At 47.8% G+C, this 20,104-nt stretch overlaps 1 protein-coding gene across 2 annotated transcripts; it reads left to right on the top strand.

The window, feature by feature from the left end:
* The first annotated feature begins 4,351 nt into the window (after positions 1-4,351).
* Positions 4,352-19,942, top strand: LOC307205684 (uncharacterized protein). 2 transcript variants are annotated; one of them, XM_079958398.1, is made up of 5 exons: positions 4,352-4,517; positions 5,914-7,716; positions 9,296-9,989; positions 12,080-12,185; positions 16,039-19,942. In XM_079958398.1, the coding sequence occupies exons 2-5, from the start codon at positions 5,948-5,950 to the stop codon at positions 17,133-17,135; spliced, it is 3,666 nt and encodes a 1,221-aa protein (XP_079814524.1). In that variant the 5' UTR covers positions 4,352-4,517; positions 5,914-5,947; the 3' UTR covers positions 17,136-19,942. The 2 variants fall into 2 exon arrangements, with proteins under 2 accessions (XP_079814524.1, XP_079814525.1); XM_079958399.1 differs by lacking the exon at positions 5,914-7,716 and having other exon boundaries at positions 4,353-4,517.
* Positions 19,943-20,104: the final 162 nt, after the last annotated feature.

The raw sequence follows: 20,104 nt of genomic DNA, 5'->3' as shown, positions 1-20,104 counted from the left end.
GGGAGTTCCAATACTGATTTTTGCTGCTATTGTTATTTTAATTTATTACGCTGAAAACAGCATTTAAAAAAATGCAATCACAAAAATCTGGTAGCTCTTTACAGTTTGTTATCCCCCCCCCCTTCGCCCCGCATGAACATCTCTGTATGTGGATAAATGGCAGGAAGTACAGTATGATTATATGCTGCCTTAGAGTTTTTAATTTGATTCTATACCTGTAATTATTATTATTTTCAGTTGTTATCCCTGAGAAACGTAGAAAATAACAGGATAGATTTACCCGAAAGTCTTCAAACTTACATGACCCTTTAAAAATTAGCTGATGAAAGTGAATGCAACGAAACAGGGCCCTGTCCTGGTTTCTGATCCATAATTGACCTCTGACTTTTGCTCAGTGATTGAAATCAAGACCTCCACGTCGAATCTGACTATGGAGTAACATGAATTTATCTCTACTCATAACCTTTAATACTGTAACGAATTATTGTGTTATACATATATTTATGAGTTTGAGTTTGTAATCTCTCTTAAAGTTTGTAATCTCTATTTGAGTTTGTAATCCTTGTCAGAATACATACATTTGAATGGATTAGTTTTTGTAACAATTGACTATTGATTTGCGAGTAGGGACCACTCCCACTATTGAAACTTACATTGGCCAGAGTTCTTGGTGTGCTTTTTTCTTGGTATATTTAGTAACAAGAACTCCAACTTATTTAAGGAAATAACAGTACAGTGGTACCTCGGGTTACATACGCTTCAGGTTACATATGCTTCAGGTTACAGACTCCACTAACCCAGAAATAGTGCTTCAGGTTAAGAACTTTGCTTCAGGATGAGAACAGAAATCGCGCAGCAGCAGCAGCAGGAGGCCCCATTAGCTAAAGTGGTGCTTCAGGTTAAGAACAGTTTCAGGTTAAGTACAGACCTCCGGAACGAATTAAGTACTTAACCTGAGGTACCACTGTATAGCATATAAATATGGTGAAGGGCCTTGTAGGGGGTTTCCCCCCTTCTTTGTCTTCCCCCTTTTTTTCTTCTTGCTTTTATATCTTTTGGTTCTTTTTAAAATTCTTGTTTTGTAGGCTAGTTTGATTCTGATTGTATTTTATGTCAAAATACTTCCAGAACATTAAAAAAAAAATCCAGAACATCAAAAAAAGCCTGGCTGCTGGATCAGGCCAATGACCTTCTCAAAGAGCCCAACCAGGTAGAATCATAGAGTTGGAAGAGACCACGAGGGCCATGGAGTCCAACCCCCTGCCAAGCAGGAAACACCATCAGAGCACTCCTGACATATGGTTGTCAAGCCTCTGCTTAAAGACCTCCAAAGAAGGAGACTCCACCACACTCCTTGGCAGCAAATTCCACTGTCAAACAGCTCTTACTGCCAGGAAGTTCTTCCTAATGTTTAGAGGGAATCTTCTTTCTTGTAGTTTGGAGCCATTGCTCCGTGTCCGCTTCTCTGGAGCAGCAGAAAACAATCTTTCTCCCTCCTCTATGTGACATCCTTTTATATATTTGAACATGGCTATCATATCACCCCTTAACCTCCTCTTCTCCAGGCTAAACATGCCCAGCTCCCTTAGCCGTTCCTCATAAGGCATCGTTTCCAGGCTTTTGACCATTTTGGTTGCCCTCCTCTGGACAGGTGCATGTTGGAAGCTTGCAGGCGGCTTGCAAGTACAGCAGTGCTCTCCCTTACAATCTTAAGACATGTTGGTTATGTAGAGCCTCCATATTCAGGAGTAGTTGAATGCTGTAAAACTACAGTTTCACCAGAATCAGCACTCCAGCAAAGGATGCTGTAAAATATGGGGGGAGCATGGTTTATGTACTCCACGGAAGATGAAGTCCCGCTTTTCCTTCGGACGTTCCTATTCTGCCCGCGAACTGTCTCGCCAGAGTGGTGCATGCTCTAGTTATCTCCCGCTTGGGCTACTGACGCAAAAAACGTCGGGTGCATCCACAAGAAACGTTGCACCTTCAGGGATGGCGGTTAACAGATTGAGGTTGAATCCTGACAAGACAGAAGTACTGTTTTGGGGGGACAGGAGGCAGGTGGGTGTGGAGGACTCCCTGGTCCTGAACGGGGTAACTGTGCCCCTGAAGGACCAGGTGTGCAGCCTGGGAGTCATTTTGAACTCACAGCTGTCCATGGAGGCACAGATCAATTCTGTGCCCAGGGCAGCTGTCTACCAGCTCCACCTGGTACGCAGGATGAGACCCTACCTGCCCGCGGACTGTCTCGCCAGAGTGGTGCATGCTCTGGTTATCTCCCGCTTAGACTACTGCAATATGCTCTACGTGGGGCTACCTTTGAAGGTGACCCGGAAACTGCAACTAATCCAGAATATGGCAGCTAGACTGGGGACTGGGAGCGGCCGCCAAGACCACATAACACCGGTCTTGAAAGACCTACATTGGCTCCCTGTACTTTTCCGAGCACAATTCAAAGTGTTGGTGCTGACCTTTAAAGCCCTAAATGGCCTCAAAGGCCCAGTATACCTGAAGGAGCGTCTCCACCCTCATCATTCTGCCCGGGCACTGAGGCCCAGTGCTGAGGGCCTTCTGGCGGTTCCCTCATTGCGAGAAGCCAAGTTAAAGGAACCAGGCAGAGGGCCTTCTCGGTAGTGGCATCCGCCTTCCCACCAGATGTCAAAGAGAACAACAACTTCCAGACTTTTAGAAGACATCTGAAGGCAGCCCTCTTTAGGGAAGCTTTTAATGTTTAACAGACTACTGTATTTTAATACTTTGTTGGAAGCAGCCCAGAGTGGCGTGGTGAAACCCGGCCAGATGGGCAGGGTAAAAATAATAAATTATTATTATTATTATTATTATTATTATTATTATTATTCAGACGTCAGAGAAATGTTGGAGAGTATGGAGTTCTGTGAACCCGAGCCAAGGAGATAAGTAACTAGACAAGCTAGGGAAGCTTTTTAATGTTTGATGTTTTATTATGTTTTTATACATGCTGGAAGCTGCCCAGGGTGAATGGGGCAACCCAGTTAGATGGGCAGGGGATTAATAATAATAACAGAAGACTCCCTGGAAAAGACCCTGATGTTGGGAAAGATGGAGGGCACAAGGAGAAGGGGACGACAGAGGACAAGATGGTGGGACAGTGTTCTCAAAGCTACCAGCATGAGTCTGACCAAACTGCGGGAGGCAGTGGAAGACAGGAGTGCCTGGCGTGCTCTGGTCCAGGGGGTCATGAAGAGTCGCACACGACTAAACAACAACAACTTGAAACTAATGACGTCCCTATTCTCCTCAGAGAAATGTTGGAGGGTATAGTTTTGGGGGCCCGGGGGCCCTCAAATATTTTATTGGGGGAGCTGGGGGGGGGGAACCAGATGATGGACTATGCTGAAATTGACAGGGAAAATCAGAAACCAGGAAGAGAAGAACTTTAAGGAGTGGGAAAATTTAAAAATGTATTTAAGAGAACATTGTAAACAATTAAAAACTTTGGCAGGATTTGAGTAAAGCTTGGAATGTACAAAAAATTATGGATTACTTAAGAAAAATAGAGAAAATAACAGAAGCTGTTTAAAAAAGATTGACAGTGGTGACCATGGAAGGACGGAGGGCAGTCAGGATTCAGGGAATCCTAAATGATGATGTTGATGTTTACTGTTTGAACGTAAATTTGCAATGCAAAACTTAATCAAAAAGATTTGACCAAAAATTTTAATAAGGAATGGGGAAATTTTACTACTTACCTTAAAAGACCATTGTAAACAGTTAAAATCGTTAGTAGGATTGGAATATCGCTTGTAGTTTAATGGTGAATTTTGGAAACAATGGAGAGGCTAAAAGATTTGGATTATCATAAAAGATGCAGGAGGAAATGATAAACAGTAGGATCCACAAGGGGGAGGAGGGAAGTCCAAGAGATTCCTTGGAATCTTGTTATTATGCTGCATGTTGGATATGTGACTGTAAAACTTTAATCCGAAAAACCAAATAAATTAATTAAAAAGAAAAAAAAGAAGAAGTCGGCTCTGATGCCCAGGGCTGTGCGTTCCAGCCCCACGTTGGGCGACAGATTCCTGCATCGCAGGGGGTCGGACTAGATGACCCGGGGGGATCCCTTCAAACGCGATCGTTCTCCGACACGGTCCACGGCATCTTCCTCCGCCTCTCCACCCAAGTCTTGGCCAGACACGAGTTCAGTTCAGAGAGCGCAGCTGCGCGCAGCAGCGCAGGCGTCCAAAGCGCATGGCTCTCCCCCCCCCCTCTTCCCCGCAACTGGAATCCCGGGAACTGTAGTTCTCCGTCTGGCGGAGCTACAGTTCCCGGCACCCTCTGCAAACTACAGTTCCCAGGGTTCTTTGGGTGCGCTTCCAGCCGGGGTGGGGGCTGGAGAGCCATTTCCTTTCTGCTCGCCCGGCCGGCGAGGCTCCACCTCTTCCTCGAGAAACTGGATTTTGAATTTCCCAACGCAGGGGGCCGCCTCCGCCGGAGAAGCAGCGCTTTCCCAAGCCCGATCGCCGGTGGTATCCCAGGTGAGGGTCTCTGGAAGGAGGGCCGGGGGGCGGAGGAGGGGTCTGGCGGGGTTGGGAAGCGGGGCGAGGCTGGAAATGGGGTGGTGCAATGGTGCGCCCTCGCCTCCCCAGCTCGGCTCAGGCGCAAAGCAGAGGCGGAAAGCAAGGGCGGTCGGAGATGGCCGGGGACACAACTTGAAACAGCCGCGATGCGGTTTAATGCAGGGTTAATCCGGCGCAGGAACAAACCCCCAACGCTCAGACCCTCCCAACATTTCTCCAATGGAAATATCCCGCCATCATCATCATCATCATCATTTTATGATTTATGGGTTTCCCCAGCCACACTGGGCGCCTTCCAACATACATGAAAAAAACATTTTAAAACTTCCCTGTGCTGGGCTGCCTTCAGATGTCTTCTAAAGGTTGTATATATATATATATAGTTACTGATCCCCAGCCACACTGGGCGCCTTCCAACATACATGAAAAAAACATTTTAAAACTTCCCTGTGCTGGGCTGCCTTCAGATGTCTTCTAAAGGTTGTATATATATATATATATATATATATATATATATATATATAGTTACTGATCTCCTTGGCTGCGGGGGTCGCAAAACTCCGTTACTCTCCAACATTGAAAATAGCGGTGTCCCAAGGAAAAGTGGGATCAAATCAGAAACGGGGGCAGCTTCTGCAAATCCAGGACTGTCCCTGGAAAATATGGACGCTTGGAGGGTCTGTAAGACTCTCACTGCCGCCCGACAGCAGTGAGCCTTGTGTGGGGAGCCCTTTGAAGACTTAAAGGGTCTATTTTGGCCTTAGGCACGTTTGTGGAACTTCCACTGGCTCATTTTCCTTTTAATGTTGGGTTTTTAAATTATTATTACATTGATGGCCACCTTTATTTTCAAAGGGACTCAAGTTGGTTTGCCTGGTTCTCCTCTTGCCCATTCCATCCTCTCAACAACCCTGTGAGGTGAGATGGGGACTGGCCCAAGGTCACATGGCTGAGTGGGGATTCAAATCTGGGTCTCCCAGGTTCCAGTCCAGCACGCTTAACCGTTACACCTCACTGGGTTTTTAATTGTTGTGATCCGCCCTGGGAGCTTAAGACGAAGGTGTGAGGGTTTGTTTGTTTTTTTCACAATTGAGCGGTATACAGTGGTACCTCGGTTTTCGAACGTCTCTGTTTACAAACGCCGTAAACCCGGAAGTAAATGCTTCGGTTTTCGAACATGCCTCAGAAGTCAAACGTGCCGCACGGCTTCTGCTGAGTGCAAGATCCTGAGGCCTAGCTGCCGGCTGTTGAGTCCTGAGCACGGAGGTGATATTTGGGCTTATTTGGTGACTCTCTTGCAACCGATTTGTTTTTGTGACTGTGTGCAATCAAATCTCTGCTCATCTCATCTCAGGATCCCTCTGCCAATCACCCCTTTGCTGTGAGAAATGGATAACAGCTGCAAAGCCAAGAGAACCATTAACAGAACAACAATAGAGGTGAAGAAGGAAATTATTTCCAAACATGAAAGTGGTGCCCGCGTACGTGACCTGGCAAGGCAGTTTGGTATAGCCAAATCGACAATTTGTACCATCTTAAAAAATAAAAAAGCCATTAAAGGAGCCAACGTTGCAAGAGGTGTTAAAACACTTACAAAACAAAGAACGCAGACCATTGAGGAAGTGGAAAAATTGCTTTTCATATGGATAACTGAAAAACAGCTGGCCGGTGACAGCATTTCTGAGAGCATGATTTGTGAAAAAGCTTTACGTTTGCATGCCGACCTCGTCAGAAACATCCCTGGAGCAAGTGAGGGTGAGATTTTCAAAGCAAGCAGAGGGTGGTTTGATAATTTTAAGAGGAGAAGTGGGATACACATTGCGTCGAGACATGGTGAAGTTGCCATTGCCAACAGAGAAGACGCTGACCAATTTGTTTTGGAATTTCAAGATTACGTAGAGGCTGAGGGTTTCCTTCCCCAACAAGTGTTCAACTGTGACGAGACAGGCCTCTTTTGGAAGAAAATGCCCAAGAGGACCTACATAACAGAGGAGGAGAAATCATTGCCAGGACACAAGCCCATGAAAGACAGGCTGACCCTTTTATTATGTGCGAACGCAAGTGGAGATTTCAAGTTGAAGCCTTTGCTGGTCTACCTTTCGGAGAACCCCAGGGTATTTAAGAAAAACAATGTCATCAAAAGCGAATTGCCTGTGATGTGGAGGGCGAACAGCAGAGCTTGGCTAACCAGGCGGTTTTTCGTTGAGTGGGTTCACGAAGTGTTTGGACCAAGCGTGAAAAAATACCTCCAGGACCAAAATCTTCCACTGAAGTGCCTGCTTATTATGGATAACGCTCCAGCCCACCCTCCAGGATTGGCGGACGAGTTGATGGAAGAGTTCGGTTTTATCAGTGTCAAGTTTTTGCCCCCCAACACGACTCCCCTCATCCAGCCTATGGACCAGCAGGTCATGTCTAATTTTAAGAAGCTTTACACCAAAGCAGTGTTCCAAATGTGCTCTGAGGTGACCTCGGACACAGAGCTAACCCTCAGAGAGTTCTGGAAGAACCGTTTCAATATCCTACATTGCTTACATCTCATAGACAAAGCATGGGGCGATGTGTCTCAGAGAACATTGAAGTCGGCGTGGAAGGAATTGTGGCCGGCAGCTGTTCCTGAAGGTGAATTTGGGGATGTTGGAGAAGATGCTCCTGTTGTTGAGGATATTGTGTCTCTGGGAAAGTCCCTGGGCTTGGAAGTCAGCAGGGAGGACGTCGAGGAGTTAGTGGAGAACCACAAGACGGAGCTCACCACAGAAGAACTCCAGAACATTCTGATGGAGCAGCAACAGGCGGCAACTGAGGAATTGTCTGAGGAGGAGGAGGAGAAGAGAAGAGAAAACGTTCCTACTGCACTGATCGAAGAAATGTGTGCGAAATGGGCTGAGCTGCAAAGCTTTGTTGAAAAATATCACCCTGATGCTGCTGCTGTAAGTCATGCCACCAACACGTTCAATGATAGCGCTATGTCTCACTTTAGACAAATTTTAAAACAACGGAAAAGATCCGCTGAGTCTGAACCAGGTGTCAGTGGTGTAAAAAGGGAATGCATGGCAGGACGGGAGTCAGCTAGAGGGATTCTGGAAGAGGGCTACAGGACACTTGAACAGCAGTCACCTTTTGTGATTATTGAAGGGGACTATCATCAACTTTGCAGGTAAGGAAAAAATGACATTTCGGTTTTTATCATCTACAGTACTGTTTTTACACTAGTGGCCAAAATTGTTGAAACCTTTTGGGGAAAGTCTATTTCCAAGGTTTGATGGCTCATAACACCACTTTTTTGGGGGAGTAATACCATTAAATCAGTGCTTTTTCTGGGGGGACGCAGGGGTACGCATACCCCTAAACATTTTGTGAATCTTTGTACTTTTCTCCATTTACTGTATTTATTTTTCTCAATTTGAACTATAATATGGTTCCCAATTTGAACTATAATTTTCTTCAGCCAAAATGAGAGTACCCCTAAACTTTTTTTCAGGGGGAAAAAACACTGCAGAAAATTATATACCAATGGAAATATAATTTAATGAAGAATGTAATGCCACAAAGTTTGTTCAGTTATCTGTATTCTATCAAACGTTATAGCCAAATAACCAGAAAAAGGAGTGTTTAGAGATCCAATCAGGTGTCATCTTGTTTTGGCAATGATGGCTCATAGCACCACTTTTTTTGGAGTAATAACATAAAATTATATATCCGTGGAAAGATAATTTATTGAATAATGAATGTAATGAAGAAGCATCTGTCTGAGCTGCTGCCAGCCAGAGCAGGCGGCACAGAGCTAGGTGGGGTAATGGTCTGGCTCTGGATAATGCAGCTTACTGTCCCCTGTCTAAGCCATGTGTCACACAGCCTTAAAAATAATAAAAGAATAATTTTTAAAAATTATTATTATTATTGTTATTATTATTAATTGAACTTGTATATCGCCCTATACCCAGAGGTCTCAGGGTGGTTCACAGAACAAAATCAAAGTATAAAACCACAAAATATATACAGTGGTACTTTGGTTCTCAATCTGTTCCAGAAGTTGGTTCCAAAACCAAGGTGCGCTTTCCCATAGAAAGTAATGCAAAATGGATTAATTTTTTTTAAAACAACCTCTAAAACAGCAATTTAACATGAATTTTACTATCTAATGAGACCATTGCTCCATAAAATGAAAGCAATAAACAATGTACTGCAGTTACACAGTCATTCAATCAGTAGCTGAACTGGGTTCCACACAATCACAAAAATAAAAACTGCAAAACCGAAAAATATACAGTTGTACCTCTGGATGCGAACGGGATCCGTTCCAGAGCCCCGTCCGCATCCTGAAGTGAACGCGACACCTGCGCGTGACATCATTTTGAGCATCTGCGTGAGCGGTGAAACCCGGAAGTAACATGCTCCGTTACTTCCGGGTCGCCACGGAGCGCAACCCGAAAATGCTTCAACCCGAAGTATGACAGCATAGCAAAAACAGACAGACGTTAGCATAACACTCAAAACGGAAGAGTAACACTCAGATCAGAAGCATAACACTCAAAACGGAGCACGTTCAGCTTCCGAAAAAAGTTTGCAAACCGGAACACTTATTTCCAGGTTTGCTGTGTTTGGGTCCCAAGGCGTTTGAGTACCAAGGTGCCGCTGTAATCAAAATCAAAACAATAACCCCCCCTATAAATTTTATTTCATGTTTTATCACGTCACACTTAGCCTTGAATCCCATCTCGCCCTTTCTCACGCAGGCCTCATCAAGCTTGGTACGCGAGGCCGCTAAGCTGCCCAGGGACGACAATGAAAGAGGTGCCTGCCGCAGGGTCGGAAGATTTCAAGACGGAGGTGTTTGAAGAGGGTCTTCTTCACCACAGCCCACCTCACCTGGAGCCCCAGGAGATCAAGGTGGAGCCAGAGGAAAGACCTCTGCACTCCTGGGATACTCAGTGGCAGGGCTGCCCTCCGGGAGACGAACCCTCTCATTCCACCTGGGATGCCGCTCGGCCGTCGGGGGACGAGACCCCTCCGGTTATCCCGGACATCCGGCGGGAGCCTGCCGGGAAGGGGAGGGCGAAGCACGTCCCGGCCTTCCGAGACGGAGACTGGAAGATCTCCAGGACCCTGAAACCAGGAGACCCAAACGGGAAGGGCGATGTCCCGAGCGGAGGCAATATCGACACGGAGGCCAAGCGCCAGCGTTTCCGGGGTTTCCGCTACTGGGAGGCCGAGGGGCCTCGCACAGCCTGCGACCGGCTCCAGGAGCTGTGCTACGGCTGGCTGAAGCCGGAGAGGCGCAGCAAGGAACAGATCTTGGAGCTGGTGGTCTTGGAGCAGTTCCTGGCCGTCCTGCCGCCGGAGATCCAGACCTGGGTGAGGGATGGTCGCCCCGAGACCTGCGACCAGGCGGTGGACCTGGCAGAAGCCTTCCTGCTGAGGCCTCAAGAGGTAGGGAGCAGGTGGGAAGGGCAGGTGAGGGGTTTTGGGGGGGATGGGGAAACTTCCTCGGGGCAGTATGACAGGGTGGTGGCGTGGGTACAAGGAGCAGGGAGCCTGGACCCACATGGGCAAGGACCCAAGGTCACCCAGTGAGTGGGGATTCGAATCCGGGTCTCAACAACAACAACAACATATTCTTTATACCCCACCCATCTGACTGGGTTTCCCCAGCCACTCTGGGCGGCTTCCAACAGAAATTTAAAATACAATAATCTATTAAACATTAAAAGCTTCCCTAAACAGGGCTAGGGACGTGGGTGGCGCTGTGGGTTAAACCACAGAGCCTAGGATTCGCCGATCAGAAGGTCGGCAGTTCGATTCCCCGCAGCAGGGTGAGCTCCCATTGCTCGGTCCCTGCTCCTGCCAACCTACCAGTTCGAAAGCATGTCAAAGTGCAAGTAGATAAGTAGGTACCGCTCCGGCGGGAAGGTAAACGGCGTTTCCATGCGCTGCACATGACCCGGAAGCTGTACGCTGGCTCCCTCGGCCAATAAAGCAAGATGAGGGTGGGGAATTGTAGCTGTGGGGGGGGGTGCAACTACACTTCCCATGATACTTTTAGGGAAGTCTTTGTGTAGAGCTGCGCTCCATTGCTCACAAAACACCCATTCATTCTTACTGGCGGGGGGAAAACCAATGGTGTGTTGTGAGAGGAAAGTGGATAGAGAGAAGTCTTTTCTCTTGTCATAATCCTGGCCTGCTAGATGTTGGCAGGCAGGCAGGGTTGAGGGAACAACAATATCTGGAGAGAGACGCAGCATTTGGGCCCTTTTAAATTTAGACAAAAAGTGAGCATGGCCAGTCTCTCTTTTGATTCTCTCAGGCTCCCAATTCTGAGGCAGGATCCACAAAACCACATCTCATTCTTGACTTAAACGGTGGGTCAAGACTTCTACCCATAGCTGTCAACGTTTCCCTTTTTTTGAGGGAAATTCCCTTATTCTGAATTGGATTCCTCGCAAGAAAAGGGGAAAGTTGACAGCTATGCTTCTACTGGAACCTAGGGGGTTGGGCTGTCTTTTCCTTCTTGAGGGGCCACGTGCCGGAGGCAGAAGTGAGAGGAACAATGGATTCAAAATTTATTTATTTTTTATATAGGATGGTGGGCTAGTTTCCGCGCAAACTCACCCCCCCTCTAATCCAGACATGATCAGAGTTCAAGAACACATCATGGAGGAAGAGAGGAGCGGAGGCTACGAGGGGAGTTGCTCACCCCTGCCTTGGACTGTGATTTGTTTTTTCTCCATTTATATCCCACCACCTCCTCCAAGGAGCTCAAGGTGCTGCACATGGCCTCTTCCCCTCCTCATTTCATCCCCACAACCCTGCGCATAGCTGTCAACCGTCCCTTATTTGGCGGGAAACTCCCTTATCTCAGCGCCATGTCTCGCTGCTGTCCCTTATTGATGATGTCCCTTAAATTCCCTGGGTTTCAAAGGAAGCAGCTCCTCTCCCTCCCTCTCTGCCAGCCAGGAAGGAGGGAGGCTCCAACTGTGTTGCTTGGCTGCATTGCTCACCCAATAAGGAGTCTAAGAACGACTGGGGGGTGGAGCTTGCATACCTTGTGCCAATCAAATTGGCCGCGTTGCCTGGGGACTCCCCTTTGCTCAGCGCTTCCCAGCGGAGAGGTGACGGTGGTTTTCCTTGCTGCATCCCCTTTGCTGGGTTGCTGCGCTGTGGGAACCACCGCTTGAGGCTTCATTTGGCTGCTGGCTGGGCTTTCTGCCTTTGGCTCGGAGGGGCTCAGAAGTTGAATATACCTGTGTTCGGAAAACCCCTTATTTTGGCTGCTGATCCCTTATTTTCGAGGCTGCTGGTCCCTTATTTTCAAATCTGTAAGTTGACAGCTATGACCCTGCGAGGTAGCTTAGGCCTAGAGGCAGCGACTGGCCATGGCAAAGTGGAGATTTGAACCCTGGTCTGCCAGGTCCTGTTCTGGTGGCAGCTGGCTCTCAGTACGACAGCTGTGGTCTGCGGAGTCCGAATTGGATAGCCTGCTGTTGTGTCTTAATAACGGGGGTCGCATTTGGCTGTTTTAGGATCTGGACACGTACGACGAAGTGGTTGTGGGCCTGTCAGATGCAGACCAGGCTTTGATGGAGACCGAGGTGAAGGAAGAGGTCGACGACAGCCCCACCTCACCAGGTAAGGCTTTCTTGCCTCTTCAATTCTGTGCTTTCCGAAGGCAGCTTTGGTTGAAAAGAGCCTGGCTGCTGCGTCAGGCCAGATATGATATGATACGATAATCTTTATTGTCATTGTCCCATACAGAACAACGAAATTCAAAAATCTACATAAGACATTCAAAACCCAACAAGTCTGCTATCCCAGCTATTCCAACCTGGTTAGCCCCCTAAAAACTCTGATACCCCATTTTTAAATACAATATACTCCCCTACAGACTCCGTAAAGGTAAAGGGACCCCTGACCATTAGGTCCAGTCATGACCGACTCTGGGGTTGTGGCGCTCATCTTGCTTTATTGGCCGAGGGAGCCGATGTACAGCTTCCGGGTCATGTGGCCAGCATGACTAAGCCGCTTCTGGCAAACCAGAGCAGCGCACGGAAACGCCATTTACCTTCCTGCTGGAGCGGTACCTATTTATCTACTTGCACTTTGACGTGCTTTTGAACTGCTAGGTTGGCAAGAGCAGGGACCGAGCAACGGGAGCTCACCCCGTTGCGGGGATTCGAACCGCCAACCTTCTGATAGGCAAGTCCTAGGCTCTGTGGTTTAACCCACAGCGCCACCCGCATCCTTACAGACTCCTTACAATGCGTTTAAAACCAAAATCGCATTTGGGTAGAAACTGTTTCTCAGGCAGCTAGTCCTAGTCTTTCTAACTCTGTACCTTCTTCCAGAAGGCAGAAGCTGAAAGAGATCATTTCTAGGGTGCGCACTATCCTGCACTATCTCTGCAGCTTTCTTATGGCATCTGGAAAGAATAGATTTGATCCAAGGTGGGAAGAGTGCACCCAGTTATTCTCTCTGCAGTCTTTACAACCCTGGACAGCATTGTTTTCCCCCTGACCGTGCAACTCCCAAACCACACACACAGACCATAAGTTAATACACTCTCCACAGTACAATGGTAGAATGCCATCAACAGGTCCTTTGACGGCCCCACCCAGTTCAGGATCTTGATCTCCCACAGGTCAACCAGGGAAGCCCCAGCAGCAGCACCCAAAGGCAACAGCCCTCTTCCTCTGTGGTTTACATCTGTTGTTGTTGTTTTATTGAATAAAAACCACAGTATATATATTCAAAATAAAAACAACAACCCAATAATACCCTCTCCCCAAAAGAGGCACACTTTAAAAGAGTATAGGATGTCATCAGGTCAACCAAAGGCCTGGTTAAAAAGGAACATTTTTGACAGCGCCTAAAGGTGTATAATGAAGGAGCCAGGCGAACTTCCCTGGGGAGAACATTCCACAGATGGGGAGCCACTGCAGAGAAGGCCCCGTTCTCGCCTTGCCACCCTCCGGACCTCTCATGGAGGAGACACACAAATAAGGGCCTCAGAGGATGGTCTCAGGGTCTGGGAAGGTTCATATGGAAAGAGGCATTGCGGTCCTGAGCCATTTAAGGCTTTATTAGCCAAAGCCAGCACTTTGAATCGGGCCCGGAAATGGGAGGCTTTGTCAGATAAAAATGATACCCTGTGTGAAATGATCTGGGAGGCTTTGACTGTGATAGGGAGGAAACAGGAAGGGAGGGTAAAAAGGATTAAAGTTGGTGGCAATGTAAAATTAAAAAGGCCTGGGAAAAGACATATAAAGATTGGAAGGGAATGTGGAAAATGATGGTTGTTAAAAAAAAAAAATGAAGCTACGATATTGAGATGTACAGGTCTTGATGGACTTATTGAACGAAATACTTTGTTCCTGTACTTAAGAGTGGAAGCCAGGTCACGACGAGCCAGGTCCCACACAAGGAAGACTCCTCTGGCAGAGAAGATGAAGAAGATTGGCAAAATAAACTCTTGAACTATGCAGGACAAATCAGTTAACTTGAAACCCAAGAGGACTTTGAATTTTATAAAAAGGGGCAATTGTTTAATGCATATCTTTTAAGCATTGTGTATAGATTTTTACATTAGTCTAACTTCTAAAAGTCACTTGTAACAAGTTTAAAATTGTTTTAGGTTTAAAATTGGGTTATTAGGAATATAAGGTTTAAAGGATGTGCGTGAACGAATACTAAACAATGGAACCAAGAGGGGGGGTGTGGAGGGAACTCAAGCAAAAAGTATGGTTTAAAAATTTGTTTATGATGTTTTATTTCTCTTTCTGCATTATTGTTGCTATTTTGGTTTTTGTTTCTGTTGTTACTTTTGGAAAATAAATAAAATGTTATCAAAAGAAAAAAAGAAAAAAAAAGAATTGGGCCCAGAAACTAATTGGTAGCCAGTGCAATCGCATCAGGATCAGTATAATATGCTCAAAGCTTCTTGCTGAGGTGAGCAACGTGGCCGCTGAATTCTGCACTACCTGAAGTTTCCGAACTGTCGTCAGAGGCAGCCCTGCATATAACACATTGCAGTAATCTAACCTTGAGGTTACCAGCACATAGAAAATGGTAGTTAGGGTATCCTTGTCCAGATAGGGGTGTAGCTGGGCCACCAGCCAAAGCTGATGGAAGGCACTCCGGGCCGCTAAGACCACCTGAGCCTCGAGGGACAACAAAGTTGGTATCCAAAGGCATTTCCCATCTCTGACTGTGGCAGGAGAACGTAACCATTGTGACTTGGGTTCATGGTATCCCTGCAGAAATCCCCTGAGCATGGGCACTCCTCTCTGCATTAGTATGGCTGTCGGAAGGACGTAACACACAATGGAAATATTAGTGTTTAAAGTCCTAAATGATCTGAAATAATAAATCATATAAATAATTTTGTATTGATACCCCGCCCTTTCCGGTTCAGAAAACGGGGCTCAGGGCGGCCGACAACAAATTCAAAACACTTAATGGATGCAACAAAAAACAGCATAAAATACAGTATAAAACGTGAATAACGATAAATTCAGAATTCAAAAATCAATTTAGGAGGGAAATCCATCCAATAAACATTAGATGATCACCAGGGCTAGCTGGCTAAATTAGTCCTATTTGGGCCAGCATGGAGACCAGGGGAGAATTAGCTGTGGGGTCTCAGAGTGGGTAATCTTCTTAAAAAGGGGAGGGGGAGGGAAGGAAGGGGAATAAAAGATCAGGCTAAGTTCAAATTGAAAGCCAGGCGGAATAGCTCTGTCTTACAGGCCCAGCAGAAGGAAGTTAAATCCTGCAGGGCCCTGGTCTCATGGGACAGAGCATTCCACCAGGTTAGAGCCATCACTGAGAAGGCCCTGGCCCTGGTGGAGGATAAGTTGACTTCCTTAGGGCCCGGGACCTCTAAACTATGATTATTCATGGACCTTAAGGTCCTCTGCAGGGCATACCAGGAGAGGCAGTCCCGTAGATACAGGAGTGGAAGCAACAGGACTTTCCCTCCTTCCGCCCCCCTCCAAATCTGCTCTGGAGGGCTGGGGGAACCCCTATAATGACAACAATAATTTATTATTTCTACCCCACCCATTTGGCAGGGTTTCCCCAGCCACTCTGGGCAGCTCCCAACAGAATTAATGATAATAATTTATTTATTTTTAAGCGATAAAACATCAGACATTAAAAACTTCCCTAAACAGGGCTGCCTTCAGATGTTTTCTAAAAATCAGATAGTTTATTTCTCTGACATCCGATGGGAGGGTGGGTGCCACTACCGAGAAGGCCCTCTGCCTAGAACAGGTGTAGGGTGCTTGCAGGGCAGGAGACGGCGGGGACATGGTGCTGCGCAAGCAATTTAATTCCACGTTGAATCCCGCTCTGTACGTAATTCATTTCCATGTACTAAATTCTATTGCAGTTTCTGCACCTTTATAGACGTTTGTACCGGCTTGCACGGTGTTCCGTTCTGACGTGGACTGCCGCAATAAAACGCTGTTCTCTTCTGCTCCAGGACGTGAAATATTGTTGGATGAAAGCGGAAAGGAAGCGCGGCATGTGTCCGCCGAAGAATCGGAGTCCGATATGGAAGAGGAAGAATGTGAGATGGAAGAAGGGAGCTTTGGCGATCCGGGCGGAGCAGAGGGGCACATGGCAAACGAAATCCAAGTCTGGAAGATCACGGGGCCCCAGAGCTTGCAGGAGGGAATGGGCAGACACGTGTGCCCCGTTTGCGAGAGAGCGTTCACTCGCAAATCGAGCCTCAACCGACACCTGATAATCCACTCGGGAGAGAAGCCCTACAGGTGTCTCGATTGCGGGAAGGGCTTCAACCGCAGGACCAACCTGATGGCTCACGAGGCCGTCCACACCGAAGAGAAGTCCTACCAGTGCTCGGAGTGCGGGGAGAGCTTCAAGCCGAAATGGGGCATTGCCCCCTACCAGGTGGATCCCACGGGGGAGAAGGTCTACAAGTGCCTGTCGTGCAAGAAGAACGTCCGGCAGACGGGCAGCGTGATGAGCTGGCGGCTGCTGAACGAGCAATGGAAGGAGATCCAGCCACAGCCCTCGGACGCACCGGGCCCCAAGAAGGAGGAGAATATCCCCGAGCACCAGAACGAACCCGAGATCGATCTGGGGAAGGACGTGTCCGTGGGGACGATCGAGTCGGTGATCGTTCCGGGCGGCGACCTTTGCTTCATCAAGACCCCGGCAAAGCTGTACAAGGGGAAGCGGATGAGCCCCTGCCCTGTGTGCGGCAAGGTCTTCGCCACGCAGTCGAGCGTCAACCGGCACCAGAGGATCCACACGGGGGAGAAGCCCTACAAGTGTTCCTACTGCGGGAAGAGCTTCAACCAGAAGACCAGCCTGCTCACCCACGAAGTCATCCACACCGAGGAGAAGCCGTACCAGTGCTCTGACTGCGGGAAGAGCTTCCGGCACTCGTCGGGCCTCCAAGTTCACCAGAGGATGCACACGGGAGAGAAGCCGTACACCTGCCTGGTCTGCCGCAAGAGCTTCAGCCAGCGGGCGCACGTAATCAAGCACATCGTGAGGAAGCACAAGGGGGAGAAACCCTCATCCTACGTCTCTCAGCCGTCCGAGAGCTGAGGCGCACGTCCCCTCCGGCCTCCCGGACTAAGATACAAGAGCAGACTGCAGTCTTAGCGTAGTTTGTTTAGGTGTAAGAATCCCCGCCCGCTCAGGATCCGCTCCTGACTTTTTGGGACTGTACATGCCTCTTTCTTGGAAAGAGAAAAATCCCAGGCCCGTGTACTCAAGCAGAGTCACAACAGGCACACTCCTCTGAGGGAATTTGACTGTGCCGCTATATCGGAGGTGATTTGAGCAATAGCGCTTAGTTTCCGGATGGGCGGCATTTGTTGCCGTCTCGTGGAGGCCAATCGGAAAGAGGGAAAACCTCTGCAGCGAATCGCTTGCGAGTCTTGCCCCTTCTCACTAGCATACCCTGATGCCCAGTATGGGAACTGCAGCGATAATTAACACCAAAAGCTTTTCAGTTGCTAGACATCCACCTCTGTATATGGTTAGGTTGCTGCTGTGCCAATAAATGTTGGTTGGTGGACATCTGTGGATGCGCAGAGGGAATATACCTCTTTGGGCTATGAAGAACTTGTTGCAATTCCATCCTCCAACCCCATCAATGATTTCTCTATATTCGGAATGGATGGGGCACGAGGAATACGGTGACAGTTTTCTCTGCGTTAACTGGTCATGGACAACTTGTGACATGCAAGTAGTGCTATATAGTTTCTGTGTGTTTTAGTAACCTGACGTCGGAATATGTCTCCGCTGCAAAGTTTTGGTAACTTGGGCTTTGGGCCTCGCAGGTGGGGCTCACCTCTGTGGGTGTACGTAGCAGTAGGCGGCTGATTCATTAGGGCAGCTGCTTACTGGGTCTGGCAGGGCAGAAGGCTAGGGAGAGCCAGTCTAGTTCTAGTTTCCCCCTATTCTCCCTGCTCTGCAAGGAGAACACTGTGTGTGTAGGTGGGTGTCGCTGAGGACCGGCTGAGTTTGGCGGAGCATTGACCCCCCCACCCCCATTTCCCCTAGTGGACCAGTCTCTATTGCCTGCCGACTGCCGTCTTACAGATCGCTCAGAGGAGTGTCCCACGCTGCCCTCAGTCCATTTCTGCCCTTGTAGAACTCAGCAGGAGGGTGGGGACAAAAGCAGAATTAGTTGGCTCCACCTATTCCAACTCTATGATTCTCTCCTTGGCTCTGGCGCCACCTGCTGTTGGGCTCCCTTCCTTCCGCCCCACCACAGGCACTGACCATTACTCCCCTTAAGTAGTTATAGGATTGCAGCCCTAGTCTTTTGGGTAGCGAGGGTGCTGTGTAGAATTTTTTATTAAAGTTTAACTCGTGTATGAAATGTACGCAGGCAGCCCCGGGTTCAGGCCCCCACCCCCAGCATCACCCCTTAAATAAGTGTCTTGGGTGGCACAATAAGCCTTGGAGCATTTTTTTTAAAAGAATAAAATAGTATTTTGTATCAAAGTAATAGTTTAGTTAGTTTATTATCTGCATCCCGCTTTTCTACTACAATAATTAAAGCGGTTTACAATTTATGTAAAACATAAAATAGGCTGGGAAATTATTTTTAACCATACCTTGCAAAATTGTACACCTTTCAAGTGGTAAAAGAACTGTCCCTATATTACTAAATTGGCCAGCTGACTTGGTGTGAAGCAAGCTTTGTGTGTTCCCTTTGAGGACAATTTAGGGCAGCTTTCCAAAAATCCCCTCTGGGTTAGTCTTTCCTGTTCTTGATGGACTTCCAGATGTTTTGATTCTGCCGGCTGGCGCCGGTGGGAGTCGTAGTTCAAAACATCGGGGGAGGCACCCAGTTGGGGAAGGGCATGTTACATACTAGGCAGAGCCACGCCACCCATTTAAAGCACAACCGATGCACATTTAGAGCACATCACTTCCCCCAAATAATCCCTCAAACTGTAGCTTGTTAAGGTAAAGGTAAAGGGACCCCTGACCAATAGGTCCAGTCGTGACCGACTCTGGGGTTGCGCACTCATCTCGCTCTATAGGCCGAGGGAGCTGGCGTTTGTCCGCAGACAGCTTCCAGGTCATGTGGCCAGCATGACTAAGCCGCTTCTGGCAAACCAGAGCAGCGCACAGAAACGCCGTTTACCTTCCCGCCGGAGCAGTACCTCTTTATCTACTTGCACTTTGACGTGCTTTTGAACTGCTAGGTTGGCAGGAGCAGGGACCGAGCAACGGGAGCTCACCCCATTGTGGGGATTCGAACCGCCGACCTTCTGATTGGCAAGTCCTAGGCTCTGTGGTTTAACCCACAGCGCCACCCGCGTCCCTTGTAGCTTGTTAAAGGTGCAGGGAATTGTAGCTCCGTGGTGGTGGGGAACTACAGTTCCCACGATTCTGTTGGGAAAGCCATGCGCTTTAAATGGACGGTGTAGATCTTCACAGTGCCGCCCTGCAGTAAATTTCATATATTTGTCCATAGTGAGAGCAGATGGATAAATAGCCATCCATATATTGTTGATGTTGTGCTTTCAAACAGTTATGGCGCACAGATCTACAATTTACAGGGCAGGTTTACAGAGATGTAAGTCTTACTCAGTTCAATGGGGCTTACTCCAAGACGAATGTGTATCAGATTGCAGCCTGAAGCAAAATTGCTTAATTCATGGAGTGCTTGTTAAAAAAAGAATGTAGCAGGAGGCACATGAAAATGACTTTTTGGAAAATGTTCACAAATTGCTTCACTTGGATCTTATCAGAAGTTTTCTGTCACAATGTTTGCCAGTGTTTTCTCTGTCTCTCTCTCTGCATGGGAAGGTGAGAAAGACCCTGAGGGATTTCTATGTGGGAGAGACAGCCTGTGAACTTCTCATGAAATAAACAATGAAACTAATAAAGGTAAAGGTAAAGGTACCCCTGCCCGTACGGGCCAGTCTTGACAGACTCTGGGGTTGTGCGCCCATCTCACTTAAGAGGCTAGGGGCCAGCGCTGTCCGGAGACACTTCCGGGTCATGTGGCCATCGTGACATCGCTGCTCTGGCGAGCCAGAGCCGCACAC

This window comes from Podarcis cretensis, assembly GCF_951804945.1.
Source record: "Podarcis cretensis genome assembly, chromosome: 2".
NCBI lineage: Eukaryota > Metazoa > Chordata > Lepidosauria > Squamata > Lacertidae > Podarcis > Podarcis cretensis.
This window is presented reverse-complemented; position numbering and strand designations above follow the sequence as displayed.